Source organism: Eublepharis macularius, chromosome 13 (assembly GCF_028583425.1).
Source record: "Eublepharis macularius isolate TG4126 chromosome 13, MPM_Emac_v1.0, whole genome shotgun sequence".
NCBI lineage: Eukaryota > Metazoa > Chordata > Lepidosauria > Squamata > Eublepharidae > Eublepharis > Eublepharis macularius.
Genome location: NC_072802.1, coordinates 56475460 through 56494875, shown reverse-complemented (window position 1 = coordinate 56494875; position 19416 = coordinate 56475460). Strand labels below are relative to the sequence as shown.

At 42.6% G+C, this 19416-nt stretch overlaps 1 gene segment (V, D, J or C); it reads right to left on the bottom strand.

Moving 5' to 3' along the window:
* Positions 1-3881: 3881 nt before the first annotated feature.
* LOC129340994 (immunoglobulin lambda variable 5-37-like) lies at positions 3882-4428 on the bottom strand. The segment is given in 2 exon segments: positions 3882-4201; positions 4349-4428. Coding segments are annotated over 2 exon segments (366 nt in total).
* Positions 4429-19416: the final 14988 nt, after the last annotated feature.

Here is a 19416-nt window from a genome sequence, read left to right as displayed (position 1 = left end):
TGTGCTTTCTGAGCTGCTGCTTCTCAGGAATGCCAGCCCCCAGCAGGGGGTCCCAGCTCCCAGCCCCACCAGGTTCAGGAATGAGGAAGGCTGGCCGGAATGCATGCCCCTGCGTCCCCTATTGATGATGTCATTCTTGGCATGCCCTGGAAGGGATGGGTTGCACCAGGGCCAATTTTTTTTAAATCAGGGTTTTAGGCCAAGGTATAAAGAATTGGCCCCTGGCATGACCTGTTGCTTCTGCATCACACCAAGAATGATGTCATTGCTAGAGGAAGCAGGCATGCACACACAGGAAAGTGCCTGTGGCCCCCTGCAGCCCATGCCCCCCCCAACCCTGGTTTAGAGATAGGAGGACCTGGCAACCCTGGTTTTTCTTCAAGCAGAGAATGTGTTTCAGACCACTGAAGTTTCCTCTAAACTTTCCCTATATTGCAGAACGCCCAGCTGTTCCCCTCCACCCTTACATACTTTGGTTCAAGACCAGGCTTCCTAAGGCACAGTGGTTTATCTTTTTTTTTTGAAAAAAATTTATTAGGTGAGAATATTAATACATACAACTTTCAAATAACATCTCAATATCATTTTCCCCCACCCTTTCCCTCCCCCCTTTTTCAGGACTTCCAACAGCTTTCCAACCCTATATCTTAATCTATTCCTAATCTATCCCCTTTTTCTATAACTCATTATATCATGTTTACATTCTGCTTTGTTAAACTAAGCTCTATCTGTTAGCTTCAGATCTATCATTATTAACTTAAAATCTGTTATCTATTACTATCTATTAACTTCAGATATATTTAAATTTAAGCTAACAATTAAATAAAATATCTACTTTATTAATTTTACCAATATCTATTAACTCCAAATGCACTTAAATTTAAGATAACAATTAGCTAACACTTCACTCCATATGGTAAAGATTCCATCTCTTCCAATAAAAAGAAACCCATTCTAATAATTTTCGAATTGCCATAGTTCCCCTTTCACGTCCCACTTCTTTTCTAAATATGTTTTCAGTCTTCCCCAATCAGTAAAGAATTCTGCCATATTCTGATCTCTCAGCTTTCTTGTCATTTTATCCATTTCTGCCATGTACAGCAATTTATATATCCAGTCTTCAATAGCTGGTATTTCTTGCACCTTCCATTTCTGCGCATATAAAAGTCTTGCTGCCGTGGTCATGTAAAATAGTAATTTTCTGTATTGCATAGGAACATCTTCCATACTTAAATTCAGTAGCAATAGCTCTGGGTTCTTCTTTATTTGGGTCTGCAAAATCTCATTTATTACTTCTAAAATATCTCCCCAGTACTGTCTAGCTACATCACACGTCCACCACATATGATACAATGATCCTTCATGATTTTTACATTTCCAGTATTTATCTGACATATTTGCATTTCCAAGCGCAATTTTCTTAGGCGTTAAATACCATCTATAAATCATCTTATAGACATTCTCTTTAATACTGGTACAGGTTGAAATCTTCAATGTAGTTTTCCATAAATATTCCCATGACTCCATTGTTATTTCTTTGTAACAGTTAATTGCCCACTTCACCATCTGTACTTTGACTGTCTCATCCTCTGTATACCACTTCAGAAGTATTTTATAAATTTTAGATATCTTCTTTTTACTTTCTTGTAGTATAGTCTCTTCCAACTCTGAGTTTTTCCATTTGATTCCTCCTTTTGAACAACCCGAGTTGTAAAGGTCTCTAATCTGTCTATATTGGAACCATCCATAACAGGAGGATAACTCTTCCTCCGTTTCATTATAGATAGCTCTTGGATCAATCACTTCAAAAGGTACCACCCAAGAGGGGATACCTTCACCCAGATATTTTTTATATATTTTCCAGACCGTGAAAAGGCTCCTTCTAATATAATGGTGCAAAACATAGAGGCCGTTTCCAGACGGCTTACCTGGCTCCGGAACGTTGCGCCATCTTGCGGGGAAAACGCGAAATATTGCGTTTTCTTGCGCGAGTTTCTTGTGATGTCATGCAAAACTCACGCGAGAAAACGCGATATTTCGCGTTTTCCCCGCAAGATGGCGCAACGTTCCGGAGCCAGGTAAGCCGTCTGGAAACGGCCAGAGTCAGCTTTTATTTTATCCTGCCACAAATAGGCATGCCATCCAAACAACTTCTTATAACCTTCCAATGTTAAGAGTTTGCGGTCTTTCAGTGACATCCACTCTTTTAGCCAAACCAAACATATTGCTTCATGATATAATCTAATATTCGGCCACTGCAGTCCACCTCTTTCTTTAGCGTCACACAGGAAGGCCCAGCCACAGCACATCCCTCCCAACTGTTTGTTAGAACCCGTTGCATTTTTCATGTAAATAGGCTTTGTTGCTAGTAAAACAATAATGTTGAGCTAACTCAGCTAAGCACACTTTAGCTAAGTTGTAGAAGGTTCCTCAGAGCATATGCAGAGTTCTTTCTAGTACCAAGATAGTAGAAAAGTCCTTAACACCTGGCCCATGAGCTCCCAGATATTTATGGGCAATGGAGTCTGACCTAAGCCAACCTCTTCGGTGAGGTAAGGTAAGTAAAGGTAGTCCCCTGTGCAAGCACTGAGTCATTACTGACGTTTTCTTGGCAGACTTTTTATGGGGTGGTTTGCCATTGCCTTCCCCAGTCATCTACACTTTACCCCCAGGAAACTGGGTACTCATTTTACCAACCTCAGAAGGATGGAAGGCTGAGTCAACCTTGAGCCGGCTACCTGAACCCGGCTTCCACCAGGATCGAACTCAGGTTGCTTGGATTGCAGTACTGCAGCTCACCAATCTGCACCACAGGGCTCGTCCTCTTCGGTGAGATTGACAAGCAAATCAAACCAATCCCAGACAAAACTCCATCTCTGATGTCAGAGACTATTTCCACCAATCAGAGAATTATTACAGGATGATGGTTGTTGTGGATTTTCCAGGCTGTATAGCTGTGGTCTTGGCTATACTTGCCAAGACCAAGGCTATACAGCCCGGAAAATCCACAACAACCATCATTCTCCGGCCGTGAAAGCCTTCGACAATACATATTACAGGATGGTCCTGCCATTTTAATGATTCTGCATTAACATGACAAAAAGGGAATCTGGCCCAAACTGGTTACCCTTTGTCAAAAAAGGATTACGTTGGCCAGGTAGCTATAATGTGGAATGGAGTATAAAGCGTTATTCTCATGTAAGCTCCAAGGGTCCGAGAACCCAAATGCTCTAGCTGGCACCCTTGAGCCATATTGAATCTTTTGTCACACATGGAAAGGGGGAATTTAAGAAAATGCATAGTACAACAAACTTGCAGTGTGGTCCAAGGACATTAGACCAATGTTGTGAGCCAAGTGGCTTCGCCTGAGTGACGGATGACTTCTCTGTGGTCTGTGGTTAAACACACCATATTACAGATTAAGCTTTGGGTGGAAGGGCTTACAACAGCCCTCTAGGGTTGGACATCCAAACAATGGAGATTGGGATAAGGTCAGATGACAAGGATGCTCAGTCGTGATCTCCATGTTTCAGACAGAAGCTGCCCTGTCTTGGCTGCCACACCAACAATGCCCCCTCCTCAAGATGCAAAGTTTATAAATAAAAAATATCAGACAATGCGAGAGAGCTACATTCCTAATCAGGTCAACCCATCTCGCTAGCACTGTCTGTGAGGCTAACAGTGCAATCCTAAACCTGTTATACCTTCAGTAGACTTAGAAAGGAATAACCATGCACTGGATTGAATTGTAACCAGATGAAATCATCACATCACATCATCACATCAAATCAGTGTCAGCCACAGATCATTCAGTTGAGCTCTGCAGTGAAACTGGATTTCATACACCAGAGAGGAAGAGTGACGGTTTTTGTCTCAGTTCCTCATGAGGTTTCACCACTGTGGAACTGGCTACCACTGCTATACCACGTGTTACAGTAATAATCGGCCTCGTCTTCATCTTGGGCATTAGAGATGGTTAAATAGCCAGTGTTCCCAGAGGCAGAAGCTGTGTACCGATCCGGGATCCCTTGTCCCCTGCTGCCACCAGCATACTGGACATAGCGAGGGGCTTGCCCTGCTCTCTGCTGATACCAGTAAATGGTGCCCACGTTGCTGCTGACGGTGCAGGAGAGTTTGGCTGTTTGTCTCGGGGACACAGATTCTGAGGCAGGCTGAGTCAAAGTCGGCTGTGAAGTGACACCTTGACATATAGAAAAAGCAGAAACCATGAGCCAAATTCATTTTCTGTTCTCTAGATATCACAAAGTTACTGTGTTTCAGGTATAAATCATGGTTGTTTTGCTGCTAGATCCTAGGACTGTGAAAAGGGAATCCTCCACATCCTTACCTGAGAGGTAACTAAGCAGTATGAGGGAAAACAGAGTCCAGACCATGGTGAGGTCTCTGAAGGAGTTTCTCTTTCTGAAACAAAGAGACAATTGGATGGGCTGTTCTGCCTCCTTGGTTAAATCCTCCTGAGTTGAAGCAGGTAGGCCTCTTCATGCAAATTGATCAAGGATGAATGGCTTCCTCAGGACTTACTGTCTCCCCTGAGAATAGTTATAAGGACATAGTTGCTTACTGGAGATTTTAAAAAGTAGTGACGGAGGGCCTAGCTTTGTCCAGAATGAAAATGAGGCAGTAATAGGTGTGAAAATGCGACAAAGAAAAAGGAGATGCAAACAAAGGGCTGTTTTCACAAGTGATAAGAACCCCTCTTTAATCTGAAATGCGTTATTTTTAATCTGAAAAACCAAATTTTGTGTGCTTTGTGTAACATTCAAATCAGAGGAACAGACCTGCAAACTTCAGTTGAAAGGCCATTGGTAGAAACAACCACAAGCTACCTTATTCTTCTTAAATTTGGGAGTTCACAATGGAAATGCTTAGGGATGTAACCCATTTGTAGATCAGAGTTTGCGGTTGGCAACACTGGGCTGAAGAATTCAGAGAGATTTGGGGATGGTGCCTATGGGGGGTAGGTTTTGATGACGGGATACTCTAGTGACATAGATGCTCTAACCACTACACTGATTCTTATAGGTCTTGCCATGAAGAAGAACTGGAAGAAACATGTTGTGAAATGTAATCTACTATGATCAAGGAACAGGGGAGGAGGCATGAATCTAGAGTTGCCACCTCCAGGTCAGGAAATTCCTGGATACTTGGGGGTGGAACCTGTGGAGGGGAGGGATCTCCGCAAGGTGTAATGCCATACAGTCCACCTTCCAAAGTTGCCCTTTTCTCCAAGGGAACTGATCTCTGTGGCCTGGAGAACACTTGTAATTCCAGGAGATCTCCAGCCACCACTTGAAGGCAGTTAATTTGAAACTATCTGCTTTCCTGCTTACTCATTCATATCCCTGCCTCATCCCCATGGCAGGTTGTATGCCATTTCCTGTATGTTTAGATGGGCCCCTGGTTAAAATCATGAGCGAGCTGTCAGAATATCGTCAGCCAGTTGATTGTTCTTGTTGATGATATATTTACGGAAAAAATACAGAGGGGAACACTGTGTGGTAACAAAGATAATAATCAAAAGACCCACAACAATAAGAACTAGCAACTTAACATAAAGTCTACAAAGTACAGCACACACTTGTGGTGTAAGTTACTAACCACTTTTATGATTAATATTGTTCATAAAAGTGGTTAATAACTTACACCACAAGTGTGTGCTGTACTTTGTAGACTTTATGTTAAGTTGGTAGTCCTTATTGTTGTGGGTCTTTTGATTCATGATGATATATTTACAGCTGTTAAAGAAGAACATTAATATTCTTTTGGCAAGGCCCTGGCTCTGAAGTTTTGGGCCAAACTGTACTACAACTCTCAGAATTCCTTGTAACACATACAAGCAGGGAAATAATCATCCCCTGTTCAGCCCCCAAATCTGGTAATTATTTTGCCCCTGCTCAACCTTTCCTGAAATGGAACTGTATCAGATAGTTAAAACAAAATGTTTCTGCTGGAGCTCTGGGATTTTGAAATTCTGCTCTGCATCTATCATGCTGTAGTTGGGAATCGGGATTATGCAGGTAGCAGAGCTGATGGGAGGGGTCCATCCATGCAGGAGCAGGTGAGTAAGAATAGATGCAGTGTGTTTGTTTCTATGTTTAAAATGTTTTCAGATCCACTTTTCTCCCAACAGAACTGGGGCCCAAGGCAGGATGTTTCAGCATCTATGCCTCAATGAAATTCAGAAACAGTTAATCAAATTAAGCTCTATACTACTGCACTCTCCATTCTGAAGAGGAAGAATGCAGGTTTTTGATTCAGTTCCTCATCAGATTTTATCACTGTGAAACCTGCTGATGCTGTCAAACCATGCAAGACAATAATAATCAGCCTCATCTTCAGGTTGGACATTTGTGATGGTTAAATAGCGGATGTTCCCAGAGGTAGTTTCGGTGAATCGATCTGGGATCCCTTGTCCCCGGGTGCTTCCGGAGAGTACAAAATGAGGCCGCTGTCCAGGTGTTTGCCGCTGCCACTGAAAGTAGTACATGCTGCCACCATTGATAGTGCAGGAGATTTTAGGTGTTTGTCCTGGGGACACAGACTGTGAGGGCGACTGAGTCAAAGTATTCTGGGAACTGACTCCTTTACAAGAAGAAAAGGAAAACAATGACCGGTTCATTTTATATGCTCCCACAAATACTAAGACATATTACTATTATAAATACATGATACAAATAGTTTTGCTCTTGGACCACAGGGCCTAAAAGGTTTATCTTCCCACACTCTTACCTGAGCAGTAACAGAGAAGCGCAATGAAAAACAGAGCACACACCATGATGAGTTCTCCAAAGGAGTTTGACTGTCCAAACAGAAATGATGACCCGATAGGACCTTCCCCTTCCCTTTTTAAATCCTCCCCAGCTAAAGGTGAAGGCTCTTTCATGCAAATGGGTTCTGTGGTTTTAAAACGACAGATCTCCACTGAGAATCTGTCTAGCAAAGCCAATTAACTGTGCAGATGAATTTGCATAAAGGGAATGTTTAAATATTAGAAAATGGTCCTTTCTCTGGTGGTGGAAACTGCCCTCAAGTCATAGCAGACTTGCGGCAACCCCTGATGGGTTTTCACAGCAAGAGACTAAGAGAGGGGATTTGCCATTGGCTGCCTCTGGAACCCTGGTCTTTGTTGGAGGTCTCCCATTGAATTACTAATCAAGGCTGACCCTGCTTAGCTTCTGAGATCTAATGAGATCAAGCTCTCCTGGGCTACCCAGGTCTGGGCCGTTCTTTCTTTACTCAGGTTGAAAACGAGGCAGTGATAAGTGCAATTCACTACTATAAAGGTTGATGGGGCTTCCATATATGGGTTATTTTCCTACATGGCAATATGAACGCTTTTCAGACCTGAAAAATATCACTTGTGAATGTTCTTGATCTGAAACAGAGACTAGGAGGTCAATATTTAAACTGAAGTATGTGTGCACACACATTTAATAGAAACAACAGTAAAAAACATCTGTTTAAATAACATATAGGATGTGGCAGGGGGGAATCTTTTCTTCCCAGATTTGAGAGACCGTAATGATTGTGGGAGTTGATTTGGTTAGAACGCCAGACTAGGACTGGTGGTGCCTTTGTCCAGTTCACCACTCAGCCATGAAGTTCACTAGGTGACCTTAGGTCAGCGATTCTCCCTCTCTTGATATCCTAGCAGCCTGAACTGCCCAGACTAGCTAAGCTGGGTCATCAGCACTGGCTAGTACCTGGACAAGAGACTGTCCAAACATACAATTAAAAAATGTCCACTTTTGCTCTTTATGAGCATTCATGTCCATAACAGATTTCATGTAATTTAGGAGCTGAAAAAGAGATTAAAATTTTGACATTATGTAGTTCAGCCACATTACTATGATGCCATTTTTTAAAAAAAAAAAATTGCAGAAACAGTTTTACCAGTTTACTTTTTTAGCACAGTTCCCTCTTTTGAAATCAAAAGTGATTGTTTTGGACTTTGAGGGCAACTATCCATTGATATAAATAATGAACTTGATAGCATTTTGGTCACTGCTCCAAACCATCTGCATCTTGAACCTGGTCTCAAGCCCCCCTCAGAACCAAGTCCAGGGTCCCCTCATCGGTTCCCTGAAAAACTGTCCCAACTTGAAATTTATCAAGGAGGATGTTGGGAGTACAATCTACAATTAAACACTGGTTTAGAAACAGCAACAGAGCAACCTTGTGCAGAGCCACTCCAGTCTAAGTGCAACAAAGTCATTGCCTGCGATAGGACTAATTCTCATTGGATTGTAGAATGAGGCTAAGTAAGGTGCAACATCAGGTAGGGGTATCCTGGGTTTGGTCTCTGACTCGAGAAAGCAGAAAGCACCAGCAAAAAAAAAAACCCAAACATTTTACTGAACACTTTTATTATACAGTCAACAAACTGCCCAGGACTACAGACATTAAAATGAAACAGAGCAATACCCATTTGAATAACAAAGTTCTTCTAACATATCTAGTCCGAGTTGCTCCACTGAGATATATAGACACTTTTCCAGTGTCTGTACATTCTCCCCAGCAAGAACTGAACAATTTCCAGCTTCACTTCTTGCCGCAGATGTGGGGTTGGCAAGGGAGCTAATTCTAAGATGGAACACACCTGTTGCATAGGGCAGGTAATAGTGTGAGGTGATCTGGTTGGGGTTAGCAGGGTGGCGGTTCCTGCCTTGGAGAAGAAATCTGGCCTAGATGGCTGTTCTGTCTCTTCCAGTGATCGATTTCAAACAGCCCTGAGCACAGACCAAATGGAGTGATTTTGGTGTAGGAAGGACAAGAAGAGGTTTCTGTCTCAGTTCCTCATTAGTTTGCAGCACTGTGAAACAAACCACTACCCTTATATGCAGCACAGTAATAATCAGCCTCGTCTTCAGGCTGGACATTAGTGATGGTTAAATAGTGAATGTTCCCGGAGCTGGAAGCCGTGAACCGATCGGGGATCCCCTCTCCTCGGGTGCTACCATAGAGTACAAAGCGAGGGCCCTGCCCAGGTCTCTGCTTATGCCACTGAAGGTAGGAAAGGCTTCCACTGACAGTGCAGGAGAGTTTAGCTGTTTGTCCCAGGGATGCAGACGCTGAAGCAGGCTGGTTCAGGCTTTGCTGTGAACAGACACCTTTGCAAAAGAAAGGGCAAAGGACATGAATTTTCTGTATTCTCAAATACCTCAAAATGCAGCGGCCCACTTTTAAATAAGCCAACAACACAAGCAGCTTCATGACTGGCTGATGCAGGGTTCGCGCTCCCCAGGCATACCTGAAAAGTAACTGAGGAGTGTCACCAGAAACAGGGCCCAGGCCATGGTGAAAGTCAAAAGGAACTCTGAAATCCTGAGACAAAAATGTTTCTAGTTGCCACTGTTCCACTCCTTTCTTATACCCCCCTCAGGGACTGGAGAAGGGTGCTTTCTTGCAAATGTCTTCACGGCTATTGGCTTTGCTGCAAAGGACACACCTCCAGCAAGGACAGGTGATATTCTAACCAGGCCAATGGCCAGAGAACTCTGCAAGGTATTTCTTCCTGAGTTTAGATGTTTCTTTCTTTTGTCAAGCAAGGGGGTGGAAATCTCAGTAAACTTATAGTGTTAAAGGCTGACACGGGCAGAACTACATATTATCTTGTTATGGGGAGGGGGGGTAGAGGAAGGCAGGAGAGGGAGAGGTTAATCCTTCCAATTTGTCAATTCTCACTTGCGACTTTTCCCTTGGTAGACAATTCCAGTCTCAGAGCCTTCTGAGGGAAGTGTAAGAAAGGAGCCCATAGAAGATGGATTAGGATAAAGGACATGTTAAGCAACCATTCCCACCTGCTGATTCCCCACTGCAAATGCCTCCTTGTCCTGCAATAGCACTATAGGCAGGGTTATAAAGTTGGGAATCTACTCATCAAGATCTGGCCTGAGCCATAAATATATGAATTGCCCTGTAACCGTAACCCTACCAACATTTGGAAATGTGTAGAAACTTTCCAATCTAAGAGTTTATTCTGGTGCCTCACTGTCAGGCTTTGATTTCCAGTTGGGAGGGTCTGGGGCAGCAAGGTACCCATCTTCTGCAGCTGATATATTTTTTTAAAACTTTGCATCTTCAAGAAGGGGCATTTTTGGTGTGGTGGCCAAGCACAGGGTAGATTTAACAAGCTTCCTTGTAAACAGTTGTGAAATATCCACCAAATGTTTTGAGTGCTTGCAAATATGTAAGCAGCTTTGAATTTAAATATGCAGGCAGACTCCTTTTACAAATTCTTTTAAGTATTTGCTGCATGCTGAGACATTTGTTTTCACAGCAAATAACATGTTTGAGAACAATTCTATCACACTATAAATCTGTTCCTGTATACCTCATGCATGGAATGAGGTGGGAGAGACTTCTATACATTGAATTCAATGTTTGCATAGAGCTTATGTATGTAAAAGCAGAATGGCTATAGACTGCTTATACCGGTATGGGATCTCTACTCTGCAAAAGTTACTTTTACCCAAAACATTGCAGCTTAATTTTTTTTTAAAATCTGATACCTAGACCCCAATTTTAGCAACTGACCTAGTGGGTTGAAACAATGGTTAGAACTGGGAGATCGGGGGTCGTGGCCAGATGGTAGTCCCACAGTTCTAGATAATGAAGAATCTGGGCAATCTAGATTGAAGGGTGCAAGAGGCAAACAATTTGTGCCTTAGCAAGAGGACAGCAAGACATGAATTATCAATAGCTCTTTTAGTTGACGGCGTACATAATTCTCCCCAGTTCCATTTGATGTTCACAACAAACCTATGAGGCAAGTTTGGCCAAGAGAGAGCAACTGACCTAAAGCCAACCTGTGAGGTTCATGGATGAATGAGGGTTTGAACGCTAATCTCTCCAGTACTTATCTGACATGCTAATCAGATACTGATTTTGAGAAGTCTTGGTCTCTGTGTTTGAAGGAGCATGAAGGACAAGAAAACAATACACGTTTGTGGTGAACAATTTTCTGCTTCATTTGATGCCACAGGTGCAGCTTGGAACAGCGTCACCTAAGGATAATTTAATGCTAACATGGATGAACATCTCCCCCTGGAGGCAAAAGGGTAGAAGAGCAAGCATCCCCATTGGTGTCTTCCACTCACATGCAAAAAATAGCCCTTTTGATTGGTATACTTTTGACACTCCGTCCTGCCTTGTGCACCAGGACAGTACTCTAAGCATACTCTTCTTGATATGCACAGTCACTATTTTGTTTCACCAGGACAATGCATGTATTTTTTCCATCTTTGATACACCCTAACACAGATGCTCACTCAGTGGCCAGTTTGGTGTGAGGGCCTGTTTGGTGTAGTGGTTAAGAGCGTGGGACCCTAATCTGGAGAGCCAGGTTTGATTCTCCACTCCTTCGCTTAAAGCCAGCTGGGTGACCTTGGGCTAGTCACAGCTCTCTGGAGCACTCTCAGCCCCACTCACCTCACAGGGTGTATGTTGTGGGGATAATAATAACATACATGTAAACTGCTCTGAGTGGGCTTTAAGTTGTCCTGAAGGGCGGTATATAAATTGAATGTTGTTGTTGTTATTGTTATTCACTTCACCCCACAGGTTCAGCCTGAGCAAAGGCGCTCTACAGTGATACTCACTCAGTGGCCAAAAGTGGCTCTTCAACATGCCACCTGTACTTCTTGTGGCTACTCCCTCCCCCAATGTGGCACCTGCCCAATATTCTAAGGAAGTGAGCAAGGATATTACCCTGAAGGGCTTGTGGTTGGCAGGTGGTGCCAGTCTCCAAGTGGAGCCTGGCAGTCTGGAATTCCAACTGATCTCCAAATGACAGAGACCAGACAAAAGCCTCCTTTGAGTGTTGGCTCTATGACATTATACCCTGCTGTGTTTCAGGCCACTGAATTTTCCTCTATGCTTTCCCTATATTGCAGAATGCCCAGCTGTTCCCCTCCACCCTTACATACTTTGGTGCAAGATCAGGCTTCCTAAGGCAAAGTGGTTTATCTTGTTGCCCACCCATTCTCTCTTCACTGCCCTGAGCTGCAGAATAACCCAGTCAGGAAGATGTTAGAGACTTATAGAGACTTTCACTCTTTTCTTTAGTAAATGTTTTTGTCTCAGTTCCTCTTGTGACTTTAGCACTGTGGCTCACCTGCTGCTACTGCCACTGCTATAATATCCTGCACAATAGTACGTAGCCTCATCCTTTGCCAACACATTGGTGACTGTTAAATAAGCAACTTTTTTAGAGTTGTCAGTGGATGCGGAGAAATGACCGGAGACCTCAGATCCAAAATCCGTCTTGCCAGAGCTGACTGTATGCCACAGGAGGAATTTGGGGCTCTTTCCCTGTGTTTGCTGAAACCAGCCAAAACCTCCAAATGTGCTACTAATTGTGCAAGAGAGTTGAGCTGTGTTTCCCAGAGAGGCTGACTGAGAAGGCGGCTGAGTCAGGGTGAACTGGGCAAAGGACCCTGAAGAGGAAGGAGAAGCAATTTTGTGAATTAAACATGAATTAACGTTTTAAAAACAAAAGTTTTAAAAAATACGCACCCCCCCCCAAAAAAAAAGAATGGGAAAGGCACATGAAGTTAATTACAGGATACGATGCAGACATTAAAAAAAGTTTTCACCTGAACAGTAAATGAAAAGTGCAAGAAGAAGCAAAGTCCAGCCCATGATGAAATATCTGATTTCCTAAGACAAGAGATACCTTAGAGATATTTTTCCACCTTCCCACTTATATGCCCAGAATTCCAGAATACACCTTTTATGCAAATATACGATTCTTCTTCATTGGCCAGATAGTACATGCTAATAGAAGTTTGCAAATCATAATTGTCCAAACAGAAATTGGAAGTACTGTTGTATTTCTGCCCTTCTACTTCCTTTGCTAATTAAAATATAAATCAAGTAAAATTGCAGAAACATGATAGTTTTGCCAATGTAGTCCCAGAAACAAGATACAAAAATCTTTGATGAGATCTGAAACCGTTGTAGCCATTAGCGTGAGAGAGCTGGGTTCTCTTGATTGAAATGAGTTCCATCAATGGCTCAGGTTTTGAGATGGTACAGAACATTTATGAACCTTTCAGCTCTTTGATAGGTTTTTTAAAAAAATACACAACACTTTTGAATAAATGAGAGTGTGCAAAACTGGTGTGAAAGATTTCATAAAAACGGGAAATAGGCAGTACTGCTTGAAGGATTGAAAAAATTATGTTTTGCTTTGTTTGGATTTTGTTATTCCAACTTTCTAGGGCAAAAATTGCTCAAGGCAGCAAAGAAAAAAATCTAAACCAATCCATAACAATAAATCAATCCAGCAATCTAGCAATTAAAATTAAGACAAATCAAGCAGTAAGACATACAAGTAAGAAACAAAACTATGGATATTAGCTTAAAAGACAGATAAGCAGGAAAGACTTCACCTGACATCTAAACGATGTTGAACTTTGCTGGGAAACAAATTCCAGATCTACGATCCCACCTCCAAAAAGGCCCTTTCTCTGCAGTAGCCACTTCCCAACTTCTCACAGTGGGAAGACTTGGGAAATGATTCTGAAGTTGATCATAACTGGCAGACTGGTTCACACGATTTATATTGGAAGCTTCCTTGAATATTTATGCTGTAAGTTGCATTGAGTTCCTACATGGTAAAAAGGTGGGTAACAATTTTTTTAAAATAAATAAATTAAATAAGATTATGGAAATAAGCAGTCCTTAAGATACCAAGATACCACTGCCAGCTTTATACCTTAATGTTCACACTTTAAATTTTGTCTGAGAACAAACTGGGAGCTAGAAGATGGGAATGTGGATGAAACTCATGGCTGGAATATATTGATATGAAAATTCTAGTTTCTGACTTGGGTCCTCTCTGCTTAGGATGGAACTGCAGTTGTCTATTTTTCTAATCATACTTGCAAAATTAGATAAAACGTTACCATTACATTTCTTCTTGCCCTCCATGCATCTGACAAAGAGAACTGTGATTCTCGAAAGCTTATGCTACAGTAAAGTCGGTTAGTCTTAAAGGTGCTACTGGACTCTTTTCTATTTTACCGTTACATTTGAAATGGTATCATTTCTTTTTATAAATGGAACTGGGCATATTTGCACATCCCTCACACAATATAAGGGAAAATGCATTCCCTAACAGTAACCCGGCTGCTGTATTCTGGACCAGTGGAGGTTTCTGAGCAGGAAGCATCACACATAAGACGCTACAGAGATCCAGACTCAGGTGTCTACAGGATGGACTGTGCCAAAGCCTCCATGGAGATGCCAGTTCATGATGCATTTTAGGTTTGAGTACAAAATACACAAACCAGGATGATTAGCATTTTTCAAATGGAGAGCCTGTGAAATTTTTCAAGGTCAGCACCAGATATTACCACTGGAATTGCAACCTTTATGTGCAACACCACAGAGAACCATATAAAGAGTGCAACTTGCAGGACTGCCCAAACCCCTGATTCAGACAGCCATCAGAATCTTCCCTTTCAAGATACTAAGTGAGGTTAATTTGGGATACAAGGAGGAAGACACTCTGCATATTCTCAGAGGCTCTTTCCTTTATTAGTACTTGCTGCATTCCAGGAGACAGTGCTGATGAACAGCTTTCCTGTCCAGCACAGCCTTCTGTTCTCTTTCAAGCAACTCAAGAAGAGCAGCAGGAAAAAACACAAGTGGATCTTCCAGGAATAATGCAATGCCAAATGACCAGACCTGAAGAACAAACCTCAAAGCACTTGTACCACTAGATGTCCGGTGATACTTCCAGAAGCGATTGAGGGAAAACAGCCAGTGGATCAGATCTTTGCTTCATTCAACAAACACCCCTGAAGTAAAGCAGGGCTGGTGACAGGGACAATTAAGTGGAAAAGCGTCTTCTAGACTCATTCCTACTCTGCATCATAACCATGAAAGAAAAAGTGATGTGGTGTGAAATACAACCAAAATGACAAGAGCTGGTTGAGATGTGCCCTTAAGAAACTCAGTATTGCCTTTCTTAGGCTGCTTCCACACAGGTTGGATAATGCACTTGCAATGCTCTTCAGTGATCATTTGGAACTGGGTTTTTGTGTGTGAAACAAAAAATCCACTTCCAAAGGATTGCTAAAGTGCATTGAAAGTGCATTATCCAACATGTGTGGAAACGGCCTTAATCTGTCAGCACTTGAAGATTTGTAGGTGAATGTTCAGAATACTTTGCAATCAGTCTGTGCAAGAATTGACTTGTGGAAGGAAGTAGGCACAGGGGGCTTTTGGAGTGAATGAGGTCCAACCATGTTATTCAACAACTTCAGCCTTACGCCTTCACATATGTCACTGGTTTCCTCACTCTGCAGAGGAAGAAGGAAGGTTTTTATCGCAGTTCCCCATCAGAGTTTAACACAGTGATACGTGCGACCACTACCATACCATGCAAGACAGTAATAATCAGCCTCGTCTTCAGGCTGGACATTAGCGATGGTTAAATAGCAAACGCTCCCAGAGCTGGAATCAGTGAACCGATCTGGGATCCCTTGTCCCCGAGTGCTACCAGAGAGGACAAATTGAGGGCCCTGTGCAGGTCTTTGTCGAATCCACTGAAATTCAGACACACTCCCAGTGATAGTGCAGGAGACTTTAGCTGTCAGTCCGGGGGACACAGACAGTGAAGGAGGCTGAGTCAAAGTGGCCTGGGAACTCACACCTTTGTGAAGAAAGAAAAAGGAGGAATAGTGACCTTGATGCTCCTCAAACAAGCACAGCCTTTCAATTATACAATGTAAATAATTTTCCTGCTGGATCATAATCTCAATCCTCCAATTCCTTACCTGAGCAGTAAGTGAGGATTGCAAAGAACAACAGAGCCCAGGCCATGATGAGCCCTCTAAAGAAGCTGGACTAGGGGAAGCAAAGAGATAACTGAGTGGAACATGCCCCTTCCCTTCTTAAAGCCTCCACAGCTGAACAGTCCTTCCTTCATGCAAATAGGGTCTGTGCTCATTTGCTCTGCTAGACTGGCCTGTCTTTGTTGAAGATATGCACTATTCAGGCAAAAGGAATTGCCATCCACTGCATTTGCATGATGGAGATTGTTAAAAAGGAATGGAAATGGCCCTTGGTTTGTCCAGGAGGAAAATAAGGTAGCAATAGAATAACTCATTCTGGGGCAGCCCAGAGTCCTCTTGGGCATACAGGTGTTTATTATAACTTTGTTTTTATGCACAAGTGAGTAGGGAATACAGAAAGCGTACTCATGTGCATCAAATACCCTCTTGCTTCCCTTTGTGCTGCAGGTGCAAGGCATCTCTGTTGTGCACTAATGTCTAGAAGCCAGATCAAGATCTCCCCCTAAAGGTGAAAACTTCCCCAGACCCAACTGGAGTTCCCTGTAGCTACACAGCAGCTTTGGGGAGTGGCTGTCAAAAATAGAGAAGACCCTAAAGGGCTGTGCAAGTCCTCCATGGGGGGGGGGCTCCTCCTCCCCCATCAAACTTTTTCTCCATGCCAAAATAGCAGGGGAGGGAGGTTTTATTCCTGTTTTTTCTGTTCCACAAGGGATATTCTGTGTATGTGGAGCAGTAAAAATGGCAGCGGGGGAGCTCCTCCCATGCTATTGTGAAATGGCATTCTAAGACCGTTTGGGCTCTCTTTTATTTTTTAACAGCCATTTACTTTTTGACTGAACCCAGATGCAACTCTTTAAAAATGCATTCCTGGGGGCGTGGCTTTGATTCCCAAGGGAATGGAAGCATTTTAGGAGAGCTCTGTCCTCCTTAACCCTCAATCCCCTGGAAAATAAATACTCCTGTACTCAAAAAACTCTTAGTATGATAAAACAAGCCTCTAAGAAAAAGAAGTCACAGTCTAAAATTGTTAAAGACTTAGAGTGCTGTTTTTCTGACACGAGTGACTCCAAGCAGGTGAGGAACGACAGTGAAGGACTGCTTAAAATGGCTGCTGAGAGAACAGAGATCGCTGAGGCGCAGGTAACTCCCTCAGAAATGACTCTCAATCCCCAGTTGCAGTATTTGGAACAAAGATTACTCAATCAAATGGCCAAACTGTTACAGCCTCTAGCAAATCAATTATCAGAAATAAGAATAGAACTGAATAAAACAAACCAGGAATCAGAAATGGCTCTAAATTTGTGTCAGGAATCTCAAAGCGATATAAAAGATCTTCAGCACCTGACTGAGTCTCACCAGGAAAGAATTCTCAGTCTTGAGATAAAGGCCAGGCAGAGGAATTTAAAGATAAGGGGGGTGGAAGACTCATTTGCCCCCAGTGAAAATCTGAAGGCAGCCCTGACAACGTGGCTCATCAGGCACTTCAGGCTGGGAGAGGAGGCCCCCCAGCCCTTCATCAGCAAGGCCTACAGGGTTGGCTCAGAGAGGCTCTTCAGAAACAAGCCAGGCCCGAGGGACATTATAATCGAGATCACAGAGGAATCAATGCGACTGAAAATACTGCAAGAAGCCAGAAGTAAGGGCTTTATCCCTCTTAAAGGAGCCTCGATACTCATTTTTGAAGACCTGCCTAAAGAAATCTTGACAAAACGAAAAGAACTGAAACCTATAACTGAAGCTCTTAGAAAATCTAACATACGCTACAAGTGGCTGAATTACTGCAAAGCGTTAGTGATTATTCAAGGCAAGCAATACACAGCATCAGACTTAGAAACGGGGGTGGAGCTTCTGACTGCTTTGGGAATAGAAACACCCATGGAGGTCAGCAGGAACAGCAACAAGAGGAAGCAGCCGTTAACTCCGTCACCCCCACAAGGGAGCAAGATCCCAATGAGAGGCTTTTAAAGCAGCATTTATATATAAAGAATGAGAGACTGATAGTTGTGATTTAATAGGAGTCAGGGGTAGTCAAATATTGAAACGGGTATGATCACAGGGGTTTGGGGGAGGGAGGGTAAAGTTCTTCTAAGACAGCTCCAGTTTTGTTTTTTGTTTTTTTAATAGCTCAAGACTTGGGGACTTTTCCCTCCCCAAAGCTAGAGTCTAACTCTAGCTTAAGAGCTATTTCTGGGGATATTGGGTAGTTTTTTGTTCTTAAAGTTATTAAAAGTTTTATTTAAAAAAATTATAACTAAAGATCTCAAATTAATATAAAGGGGAGGGAGGGTGGGGAGGGAGTTAACGTTTGCATCTTACAGGGCTTTGAATAAGTTTTCCAGGCTATACAGGTTTACAACTAAATAATTTTAATACTGATCAATTGTTTTTGATTGTTATTTGAGTAAAAAATGTAAAAGGTAAAAAGGATTCTTTTAGGCAGTGGAAAACTAGTCGGAGTGAGGTTGATAAAAAGGAGCATAAGCTGTGGCAAAAAAAGTGCAAGTCTGTGATCAGACAGGCAAAAAGGGAATATGAGGAGCATATTGCAAAGAACATAAAGAAAAACAATAAACAATTCTTTAAATATATTAGAAGTAGGAAACCAGCTAGGGAGGCAGTGGGGCCCTTGGATGACCAAGGCGTAAAAGGATTACTAAAGGGTGATAGGGAAATGGCCGAGAAGCTGAATGCGTTCTTTGCTTCTGTCTTCACTGTGGAAGATAAGAAGTGCATGCCCACTCCGGAAGCACTGACTTTGGGAGGGGTTTTGAAAGACCTGAGTCACATTGAGGTGACGAGAGAGGAGGTTATGCGACTGCTAGATAATTTAAAAACTGATAAATCACCGGGCCCAGATGGCATACATCCAAGAGTTCTGAAAGAACTCAAGTGTGAACTTGTAGATCTCCTCACAAAAATATGTAATCTGTCATTAAACTCTGCATCTGTTCCTGAGGACTGGAAGGTAGCTAATGTTGTCCCCATCTTTAAAAAAGGTTCCAGGGGAGATCCGGGAAATTACAGGCCAGTCAGCCTGACGTCAATACCGGGTAAGTTGGTGGAAACTATTATCAAAAATAAAATTAGTGGGCACATTGATGACCAAAAGCTGATGAGGAAAACTCAGCATGGGTTCTGTAAGGGAAGATCTTGTCTCACCAATCTGTTAGAGTTCTTTGAGGGAGTGAACAAACAAGTGGACAAGGGAGACCCGATAGATATTGTTTATCTTGACTTCCAGAAAGCTTTTGACAAAGTTCCTCATCAAAGGCTCCTAAGTAAGCTCAGTAGCTATGGGATAAAGGGCCAAGTCCTCTTGTGGATCGAAAACTGGCTAATTAATAGGAAACAGAGAGTGAGTATAAACGGGCACTTCTCACAGTGGAGGGTGGTGAGCAGTGGGGTGCCACAGGGGTCGGTATTGGGTCCAATGCTTTTTAACTTGTTTATTAATGATTTGGAATTGGGATTAAGCAGTGAAGTGGCTAAATTTGCAGATGACACGAAATTGTTCAGGGTGGTGAAAGCCAGAGAGGATTGTGAGGCACTCCAAAGGGATCTGTCGAGGCTAGAAGAGTGGGCATCCATG